This window comes from Oncorhynchus keta, chromosome 34 (genome assembly GCF_023373465.1).
Source record: "Oncorhynchus keta strain PuntledgeMale-10-30-2019 chromosome 34, Oket_V2, whole genome shotgun sequence".
NCBI lineage: Eukaryota > Metazoa > Chordata > Actinopteri > Salmoniformes > Salmonidae > Oncorhynchus > Oncorhynchus keta.
This window is the reverse complement of record NC_068454.1, coordinates 24,891,244-24,902,457: the sequence shown is the minus strand read 5'-3', so window position 1 is coordinate 24,902,457 and position 11,214 is coordinate 24,891,244. Positions and strand designations below refer to the sequence as shown.

Here is an 11,214-nt window from a genome sequence, read left to right as displayed (position 1 = left end):
TACAGTACATGCAGATACAGGAATGTTGGATTCTGTTTTGAATGGGGGAACTAGATGATTTATGACATGAATAGGTTCTCAAGGCATAATAACTATTTGTAAGGGAACTGCTCATACAGGTGTAGAGCATTATAATACATGTGAACAAAACCAAGACACACAACATTCGTTTTCAATTATTTATATAAAAATCTGTTTCCCTGATATATTTTCACAAATGTTAGTCTGAAAGCAAAATGGTCACAATTTCAAATGAATAGCATCAAGTAAAGAAGTTTCTATGTTAAAAAAGAGCTAAATCTTATATCAAAATAAGATGCTACATTTAAAAAATATATTTTGTATATTTCCAGTATAACTCCAGGTACAGTATTATTATTTGTTTTCTGCTCTTCATTATTAGCCCTGAGTTTTGAATCACTGATTTCCAGACATACTAGCTACATTACTGAATTAGTATTGACCTAGTGAGCTAATATCTTCTATAACCTGATTATGGTTGTTATACTGATCACCTCTTCATGTGATGTGTTCTGTGGGGTTGTGACCCCTACACCCTCTTCATGCCCCGGGCCATCAGGCAGGCGAACACTGTCATCACCATCTTAGGTTTCACCTCCACTAGGTCTTCAGGCAGGGCGTACACCCGCGCTCCGATCTTCCTGGCCATGGAGATGGCATACCTGACGACAGGCAGGATTTAGGGGACATCTTAGCTGTTGTCCTGAACATGTCATCTCTTTCATCAAGCTAGTACTCAAATGTTGTCATCATATGGTACGTACTTGGCGTTATTGAGCTTCTCTTCCTCAGTCAGGTCCTCCACCTTGATTAGGTCATAGCGGATGGAGCCTGGCTGGATGGCATCAATCAGGTCCAGGACTGGCATACTGGTGGCTATGGACCCATCCTACAGAGGTACACACACACACTGAGCTATTGCTGTGGTGGATGCTTTATTTTTTTACTTATTCTACTTGGAAAAGTAGAATGAAGTCTAGTACTTCAAAAAAGGTACCATGGTCAGAAAATGTTAAACAGCAGAGTTACAGCCTACCTTGAATCCAGAGATGGTGCCTTTGCCAGCCTGTGTGAGTGTGTCGTTGACCCAGGTGATGATGGTGTCGTCATTCACCTTCTGCCCGTCACCAAGCTCCTCCAGAATGTTCAGCGTGTACCTGAGAGAAAGAGATGGATCCTTCTAAATGTGGAATTATGGAGTAGGCACTGAGCCTGCTTATGAGTTTTTCCTGATCACATGACCTGAACAGGGGAAAAAATATCTAAAGCATTTTTAAGAATGTTCTGTTGCATTACCTCCTCATCAGCTGCCACAGCAGGGCCTGGGTGAGTTTTCGGTTGCCCTCGTTCAGGTCCTGTCCAGCAATTCCTACCAGGGAGAACTTAGCCTCATTCTTCCCCAGCTCCACTGCATAGTTACAGTTCTCCAACTGGCACAGACAAATGCATAATAAATCAATGAATAATAATTCAATCAATTGATCAGTTTAATCATGATCTCACTGTGGGCGAACACTTATTGTTCATAGTCTCACCTTCTTCATGTTGCTGCCCAGTTTGGAGTAAGGGGGTTTGTTTACTCTGTCCCAATCCACTGGCACATTGATCTTCTCATAGAGCTGGAAGATGACCAAAGCATCATCTATGTCCCTGTAAAACATGCACACACATGACATTCGTGTGGTTTCCAAATGATTGGAAATGGTTGGAAATGGTGTATAATAAGATGGAGTGACCTGTACTATACTTACACATAGAGGTGGTTGACACGAGGGTTGACCCCCAGGGAGTTCATCCAGTTCCTGAAGGTGCGCTCCTCTCTGGTCTCACCTGTAAGTGACATAACATTACACACCGATTCAGGCCTTGTACTGTATATATGGTTTATATTATTTTATCAGGAAGAGGGGATGCTCAGGAACTAGGTTATGGTTTGGGATGGTCCCAACACTGACCCTCGATGGAGCTCCAGTCAATGTCCTGGTTCTCTGGCTTCTTCAGGGCAGGATACTTATTAAACAGGTTGGCAATGTACGCCAAGTTCAGCTTGGGGTTGCCGCGGACTACATCGGTTGCTGTAACAAACTGTCGGCAGCCAAGACGGTCAGCCTGCTCCAACATGCACTCTGCTCTCTTTATGTCCTCTTTCTCCTGCAGGGGGCGGTAGGGAGAGATTTAACAGCAACATCTACTGTATCTATGATGCATCACTCATTGATAATACGGTCAATTTAGAAGGCACTTTTAACCAAAAAAGAAGAACAGCACTGTCTGTTGACCAGATTGCCTAAAATGGAATCGTAATGGATGATGTTTTATAGGGTGGGATGACCATGTACCCTTATCCCTGAAATGTCGATGGCAATCAGAGGGATTCCCTCCTCATCTCCCTTAGGGGCCACTTGGTTCAGGATGTTGTAGTAGGCCTTGGAATCCTGTTATGCAAAACAAAAAATGTATACAATCACAAATGCACAAAAAGATCCCGGACCGACACAGTCATATGACAATCCAGTACCAACACAGTCAAATGACGATTCAGGACTGACAGTCATATGACGATCCAGGATAGACATGGTGCGTATGACCCACCTTGATGTCAGAGCTGAAGTTGTTGATCTTGGAGCAGCCGGCCTCCTCCAGGTGGTAGTTGGCCCAACGCAGCAGCAGCTCCTCTGGGGAAAGCTTCATCAGGTCCTCCAGGCTCTCCCCATCCCTCAGCAGGGCTATCAGAGCTGCACACACACATCATTGAAATAACACACTCTTTAACATACATAGCTACAGAGATCAAGTGATGTACAGTACTGTAGATATACATACACACTCACATGTTATAAAGTTATAAAACACACCAAAACATTGAAAATCCATATTCAAATAAACATTTAACACACACACCTTCGTTTCTGCTGATCTCAATGTCTGCGAACAAGCCGATCTTGATGACCTGCCAGAGCAGGCCTAGGACCAGATGCTGCCTGCCTTCCTTCAGGTCCTCTGCTCCGATGTTTACCACGTGGCAGCCGATGGCCGACGCAGAGTTAAGAGCCAGGTTCAGATTCTCCTGTTAGAGCACACAAAACAGTATAGATACCTGTGCATGGCATACAGTATATACTGTATATAATGACAAAGAAATGGCTGTCAATGGGTCATACAAAGCTGCAGTCCTCTGAGTCAGCTGGTGTTGAACAGTCTGTAAAAGGTTACCTGGATGGTGAAGGGTGTGAGCTTCTTCTTGTTGATGGTTCTCTCATCGATGGTGTCCGGAACAGACTGATTGATCATCTTACTACCAGGTGAAGGAGAGGTGCATAGGTTGATACCAATGGAATATTTCCGTAGGGATTGATTTATATCATCAAGGTTGCACATACTCTAAAGTAAGTCCATGAGACCAGTTAGAAAGTACCATAGAACGATCCCATCTCCGACAGCAGTGAACAGGTCGTTAGTAGTGGGGTCCATGGGGAGGACATGCTTGCAGTCTGGGTCTTTCTCCAATGCCTTATTCACCCAGTTCACAAAAGCCACCTTCTCCTCCTCTGTCAGTGGAGAAATGTGTGGGCATGGGGGGAATGCACAACATTAAACATGTAGGAGTATTTGTATTTATGGAGAAATATTTGTATACATTGGCCAATTAGAGACGTATAGATGTGTAACTTCACAGACCAGGAAGTCTTGTTGTACTAATGGATTTTTCCACATATAGAGATAGATGTGGTTCTGTATGCCTCATTTGAATGATACGTGCTTTCTGTGTGATGTTGGCTACAGATGTATCTAGACAGACTGAAGTAGATATCTTGGGGGTATTCTCAGCCAGTGAAACAAGTAGGGACAGTCACCTGAGTAGGAGTGCTGTGTGCCTGAGCTGGACTGCTCTGAGGTTCCTGCTACAGCATAGATGCCCTCCTTCTTGTTGATAGCTTTCTTGAAGGTTTTAGCCACCTCTGTGCTCTTCAGTCCATGGACCACCTTAGTGAACGAGAAGAGATGAGACCATGTATCTCTGGTGTCATGTCAAGATGTCTCAAGGTGTGGTCTGCTCTTCTTTGACATTGACTTTCTGAAACTGTCATTTATTTTGACCTATTGACCTCTGAGCTTACATTGGCAAACTCGTTGAAGGTGACTTTGCCGTCATGCAGGTCTCCTGTCTTGGTAAGATCCTGGATGATCTCTCTGACTCTGTATCCTGGCAATGGCAGGTTGGCAGCTTTGAACAGGTCATTGAGCTCATCTGTGCCAATGTGGCCGTGAGAATCAACATCTGGAATAAGAAATATAGGTCAAAGGTCACATAGAATGTAGCCTTGTTGAATGCAAAAATAATCAGGGACCCAGGATAAGAGTGAGAGAGTGAAGTGAGTCTACAATGAATTTCCCTGTCAGGCTCTCACCGATCTTAGCAAAGGCTTCTCTCAGTTCCTCCAACTCATCCTGAGAGATCTGTGCTGGAGCAGCCATCTTGTGGAATCTGAAACCAGTTACACATAACTTCACCTTTTTTTCACTAAACCATACGGTACTGAACATACTCAACAGGGAGGAACTAGAATAAATATTCAATTTTAGCATTTTGTCATTGTGATAATTTCCAAAAAATGTGCTCTACCCAGAGGTTCTGGGCTCTGATGTCTATTTCTTTGTGAAACATCCTGCTTCTAGCAAGCTACTTCCTTCCTACTTCTGCTAAAGTGGTGAGGTCATTTACACGATTCATATCTTTATTCATGTCTTTATTTCATCTATCTTAGGACTGAGTATACATTTCAGGCCCCAGTCTGAGTTGAGAGGGGAGTAGATGTAGCTGTAGTGATAACAGACAGGAAGAATGGCTGCCATTCACTGTGCGGTTTCAATGAGGCTGCTAAAGCTGTATACCACAGATACAGCGAGAGATAAAAGGTCATGTTAGAGACAGAGACCTACTTCAAACTAGGTCTGCTCTGCTTGCCTCAGAGGTGTGAAGTTTGGAGATGAGTGACACATGTTTCTCTTTCCATTGTCACCCAAGACAAATCAGCTTGGCTCCTAGAGATTGTATCGATGGTTTTCTAAACATATAGTGTGGAGAAGGGTCTAGAGACCATTATTCATTTATATTCAACAATGTACCCACTGGACACAGACATCATTTCAATGTCTAGTTTTGATTTAATTTCAGTTGAGTTTCTGTGACTTCAATGTGAAATCAACAAAAATGTCATCATGCCATTGGATTTAGGTTCAAAGTTGGGGTGACTTTTTGCAAATCCAATTAGTTTTCCACGTTGATTCAACATCATAACATTACAAATTTTTGTTGAAATTATGTGGAAAAAAGTTGATTCAACCACGTTTTGCCCAGTGGGTATGTAGTAGCACAGTTTTGAATGCTCAAATAAGTCAAAACAAGGAAATCGGGGTTTTGTTCCCTTTCTCACACCATAGCTATAGAGGTCAGAAACAGAAGTGAAACTGATGTCTTTACACACCATGGTTCAGAATGACCAGCTTTGTAACTTTGTAAGCACTACATTCCAATCAGCACTGAAACACTCTATGATTATTCAATTAACCACACACTGGATGGCACAGTGTAATGTTCACTAATCTAACAATATGATATTACTGCCTTTTTAAGGCTGACCTTTACCCAGGCTTTACTTTAAAAAAATAATAATAATAGTGAACCTTTATTTAACTAGGCAAGTCAGCTAAGAACAAATTCTTATTTACAATGATGGCCTACCGGGGAACAGTAGGTTAACTGCCTTGCTAAGGGGCAGAACTACAGAGATTCGATCCAGCAACCTTTCAGTTACTGGCCTAACCACTAGGCCACCTGCCTTTTAGATGATGAAGTAAATGTGTCTTTGCAATTTGATCATGAGGGGTGTTATCTTTCATCAAGCAAATCCAGTTCCTTGATTTGAAATCCTTAAAACCATCATCAATCATCAAGGATTCCCTATGGTCTCAGCCACTAAAATCATCAAGGGCCTTTACGGAAGTAAAACTGCAATACCCACAAACATCAGTCATGGTACCGCGGATTTCACATGCAAATCTTGGTCTCTTTTAATAAACAGACAGGTTATTCATTACGTACTAAGAAAATAATCAAATGAAAAGGTACGTTTGCATGGATTAGTTAGAGAAATAGAGATTTATTGGAACAATATTATGATGTGGACATTTATCAAAGCCAATCTGTCTGTCACTCAAATGAATCTCCATACATCAATTAATTGTGCTCACTCAGTTTCTCTCATTTGTTCTGTATGAAAAAGCCCACTCCTTTAAAGCCCCCATGCAGTCTTTGTAATTTTATTTGTAAATCATGACTGTTTATTTAATGAAAATAACGGCCAAATATATTTGTTATCATTTATTTCCCTGAGCCTCCTTTGGCCCTTGAAATGCTCAGTCTGATCATGTGGATGTTAGGAAACACATTTTAAGATATTTACATGCACAGCCCTGATTGGCTGATAGGATGGTCTAGAGCCCACCACCTTACCCAGATGAACACTCACTGATCTATTATAATCACGATGTGGGCCAAAAGATTTGCACCACCTAAACAGGCTGAAATTTCAGGCTTTTTTTTAAAAAACAGCTCTTACACAAAAATGGCATTATCATCTTTTGCACAATTTAAGAGTGTTATTTTCGACCTCATATTTTGTTAAAATCATTAAAAAAAGGAAAATTAAGTTAACTGCACTGCCCCTTTAAGTGTAGTGTGTTATTAACTATTCAAGCACTATTGAAAGACAACATATAGTATGTGTTATTTATTGTTCATCATTTCTAAATGACTACAGCAGTGGTGAGTTGAAGATTACAGATGTGTATGTGCCAGCAAATTCTACATGCTTAACGTTATTGGATGAATAGTGATGATATGTTGGAAACTTTTAGAAAATGTAAATGTTTCACTAAGTTACTATTGGCTTCACATGTTAGAATTTTCAGCAGTTGCAGCAAGGCTAACCACAACCCAACTAACTTCCTGTTTAAACACTATGCTATGATTTACACTAATTCTCCTCCCTGCCACCATGCTGATACTAAAACTAAAGTCATGACATGGCAATGCTTCTCCTGTGAACATCAGAATTCACTTAGGGCTATATAACAATTTTGGTAATACTGTATCAATGTATTATGTGACTGTGTAACAACAGTCCTTGGATGATAAAGTAGCAAGAGGATACTGTTAGGCTACTGTAAATCAACACAAACTACAGATGGTGCCCTCAGATCCAGGAAGACACCATCTATGAACACTTGTGGACTGTTAAAGCAACAGAAACTCATCATCCTTATCATCATCATTCATCTTCATCCTCATCAAAATCAACATGCAGTCACAGACCATACTCCCAGTAGATTCAATGAAATACTGACACATGCAGAGGCACACACAGACACGGACACAGAGAGGCCCCAAGGTCAGGAGATTGAATTACCTTAGGGAGGTGAGTTGACTGGAAGTCCTGTCTGTGTGGTCTCTGACTCACTCTCCTTCCTTCAGTGTGTCGGCTGCTCTCACTGCTTGACAGGCAGTGCACTGTCTCCCCCTCAGAATCAACTGACAACGAATGTACTTGGAAGGAAGTGACATGCAACCCAGGACAACTTCACTAAGAGAAATGAAAGACGTTGTGTCTTTATATGGCAATATGCTGCCTGCCACGGAGTTATCAAGGTGGGAGCAAGTTGGGCCTGCTCTGAGGTTGCCCCAATGAAAAAAAGAAACGGCAAAATATTCCAGTAGCCTAAAACTGATTTTTTTTGGTTCCTCCACATTGCTTATGTGAAAGATAGACAATTTATGGCATTTATGGCAGTCGTGCAAGTTGAGCCTGCTCTGAGAATTTATTTGACTCATAACTACCTAAAACTGATCTTTCTGGTTCCTCCCCATTGTTTAAGTGAAAAAATGACAAATTATGGCATTTATGGCAGTCGGGCGAGCAACTCCAGCACCTGCAAAAATGTACCTGGATGTGTATATGTTCTTCAGCCTTTGTCGGGCAAGTTGAGCTGAGAATATATTTTACTGATAAAAGACAATACTTATTTTTCACACTTCATGTAACATTGTCATACATACCTTTTCTGCCATATTTGCATTGGCATGCTCTCAGGGTTGGGGAGTAATGGATTACATGTACATGTTTACAAAAAACAGTAACTGTAATCCGTTACATTACCAGCAAAAATATTGTAATCAGATTACAGAAACTTTTGAAAAACTATATGATTACTTTGAGGATTACTTTTAAATTCAGAAAGAATGTTTGCGAAAAAAATCTTTGACACTTCTCGGTTTTCTTAAAGACATTCATATCAGCATTGAGAAAAAGGGCAAGTTTAAGTTTGTTCCACCTGAATGAGTCTGACCACAAGTCAGAGACCACTATGATGACACACCAAATGTGTTCGATGGATCGCGGGAAAAGAGCAGGAATAGGCTTTTGTAGGCTACAGTCCAAGCTATGGCTTCCAATGGTGCAACTGCTGTCGGCATCCAAAGATTATCCAACTTGAATAAACGCTTGGAGGTAAGGATGACAGCAGTGTCACACCCTGACCTTAGAGAGCTTGTTTATGTTTCTATTTGTTTGGTCAGGGTGTGGTTTGGGTGGGCATTCTATGTTCTTTATTTCTTTGTTTCTGGACGAGTGTGGTTCCCAATCAGAGTCAGCTGTCTATCGTTGTCTCTGATTGGGGATCATACTTAGGCAGCCATTTTTACCCACCTGTGATTGTGGGTAGTTGTCTATGTATAGTGGCCTGCGAGCACTATGTAGCTTTATGTTTGTTATTTCTTGTTTTGTTGGCAACATTATAAATAAAGTAAAATGTACGCTCACAACGCTGCGCCTAGGTCCATTCCTTTCGACGAGCGTGACAAGCAGTGTAGTCAATGGCGATACGGATATCACCTGTTATTGATATCTACATAGCGCATTGATGTGAATCACACCTCTGCTCTCACATCAACATCATGCCAGAAACCCTAGATCCACTCCAATTCACATACCACCCCAACATATCCACAGATGATCTCAATCGCACTCCACACTGCCCTATCCCACCTGGAGAAAAGGAACACTATGTGAGAAGGGTGCTCATTGACTACAGCTCAGCGTTCAACACCCTAGTTCCCACAAAGCTCATCACTAAGCTAAGGACCCTGGGACTAAACACCTCCCGCTGCAACTGGATCCTGGACTTCCTGACAGGCCACCCCCAGGTGGTAAGGGTAGGCAACAACACATCTGCCCCGCTGATCCTCAACACTGGGGCCCCTCAGGGGTGCGTGCTTAGTCCCTTCCTGTACTCCCTGTTCACCCACGACTGTGTGGCCAAGCACGACTACAATACCATTAAGTTTGCTGACGACACAACAGTCGTAGACCTGATCCCTAACAACGATGAGACAGCCTACAGGGAGGAGGTCAGAGACCTGGCAGTGTTGTGCCAGGACAACAACCTCTCTCTCAATGTGAGCAAGACAAAGGAGCTGATCATGGACTATTGGAAACGTAGGGCCATACAGGCCACCATTAACATCGACAGGACTGAAGTGGCGCGGGTCGAGAGTTTCAAGTTCCTTAGTGTCCACATCACCAACAAACTATCATGGTCCAAACACACCAAGACAGTTGTGAAGAGGGCACAACAACACCTTTTCCCCCTCAGGAGACTGAAAAGATTTGGCATGGGTCCTCAGATCCTCAAAACGTTCTACAGCTGCACCATCGAGAGCATCCCGACTGGTTGCAATACCGCCTGGTATGGCAACTACTCTGCATCTGACCGGAAGGCGCTACAGAGGGTAGTGCGTACGGCCCAGTACATCACTGGGGCCAAGCTTCCTGACATCCAGGATCTATATACTAGGCGGTGTTAGAGAAAAGCCAGAAAAATTGTCAAAAACTCCCGTCATAGACTGTTCCCAAGTCATGGACTGTTCTCTGTTGAACAACTAAACTAATCAAGTGGCCATACGGACTATTTACATTAATGCTACTCGCTGTTTATTATCTATGCATAGTCACTTTACAAATGACCTCCATTAACCTGAACCCAGCACATTGACTCGGTACCCGTACCCCCTTTATATAGTCTTGTTAATGTTATGTACATTTAGTGTGTTGCCTATTGATTGATTCGATTTTTTTACTTTAGTTTATTTAGTAAATATTTTATTAACTCTATTTCTTGAACTGAATTGTTGGTTAAGGGCTTGTAAGTAAACATTTCATGGTAAGGTATCCACAAATCAAATAAAATACAATTTTATTGGTCACATACACATGGTTAGCAGATGTTATTGCGAGTGTAGTGAAATGCTTGTGCTTCTAGTTCCGACAGTGCTGCAATATCTAACAAGTAATCTAACAATTCCACAACAACTACCTAATCCACACAAAACAAGTAAAGTGATGGAATAAGAATATGTACATATAAATATATGGATGATCAATGACCGAGCGGCATTACATATGGGATGAGTAATGCAAGATATGTAAACATTATTAAAGTAGCATTATTAAAGTAACTAGTGATCCATTTATTAAAGTAGCTAACTATTTCAAGTCTGTGTGTAGGCAGAAGCCTCTCTGTGTTAGTGATGGCTGTTTAACAGTCTGATGGCCTTGAGATAGAAGCTATTTTTCAGTCTCTCGGTCCCAGATTTTATGCCTCTGTACTGACCTCGCCTTCTGAACAGGCAGTGGCTCGGGTGGTTGTTGTCCTTGATGATCTTTTTGGTCTTCCTGTGACATCGGGTGGTGTAGGTGTGCTGGAGGGCAGGTAGTTTGCCCCTGGTGATGTGTTGTGCAGACTGCAAAATCCTCTGGAGAGGCCTGCGGTTGCGGGCGGTGCAGTTGTCATACCAGGCAGTGATACAGCCCGACAGGATGCTCTCAATTGTGCATCTGTAAAAGTTTGTGAGGGTTCTAGGTGACAAGCCACATTTCTTCAGCCTCCTGACGGGAAAGGGCAGTGTGCAGTGTGATGTCGATTGCATTGTCTGTGGACCTATTGGGGCGGTATGAAAATTACAGTGGGTCTAGGGTGACAGGTAAGATAGAGGTGATATGATCCTTGACTAGTCTCTCAAAGCACTTCATGATGATAAAAGTGACTGCTACGAGGCGATAGTCATTTAGTTCAGTT

At 42.1% G+C, this 11,214-nt stretch overlaps 1 protein-coding gene across 1 annotated transcript; it reads right to left on the bottom strand.

Annotated features, from left to right (window-relative positions):
* Positions 1 to 165: 165 nt before the first annotated feature.
* lcp1 (lymphocyte cytosolic protein 1 (L-plastin)) lies at positions 166 to 7,657 on the bottom strand. Its single transcript, XM_035749605.2, has 16 exons — positions 7,491 to 7,657; positions 4,431 to 4,507; positions 4,140 to 4,300; positions 3,876 to 4,005; positions 3,437 to 3,569; positions 3,235 to 3,316; positions 2,923 to 3,088; positions 2,614 to 2,756; positions 2,361 to 2,456; positions 1,977 to 2,172; positions 1,773 to 1,851; positions 1,557 to 1,671; positions 1,318 to 1,451; positions 1,058 to 1,178; positions 786 to 910; positions 166 to 683 (listed from the first exon to the last, which is right to left on the bottom strand). Exons 2-16 carry the CDS (start codon positions 4,495 to 4,497, stop codon positions 551 to 553), a joined length of 1,881 nt encoding a protein of 626 aa, XP_035605498.1. The 5' UTR covers positions 4,498 to 4,507; positions 7,491 to 7,657; the 3' UTR covers positions 166 to 550.
* Positions 7,658 to 11,214: the final 3,557 nt, after the last annotated feature.

Excerpts from the sequence above, each read along its gene's own strand:
- lcp1 (XM_035749605.2), bottom strand. The coding sequence starts at position 4,497 with ATGGCTGCTCCAGCACAGATCTCTCAGGATGAGTTGGAGGAACTGAGA. Across the intron at positions 4,006-4,139 it reads CCTTCAACGAGTTTGCCAAT|GTGGTCCATGGACTGAAGAG; the intron begins GTAAGCTCAGAG and ends TCGTTCACTAAG. Across the intron at positions 2,757-2,922 it reads TGAGATCAGCAGAAACGAAG|CTCTGATAGCCCTGCTGAGG; the intron begins GTGTGTGTGTTA and ends GTGTGTGTGCAG.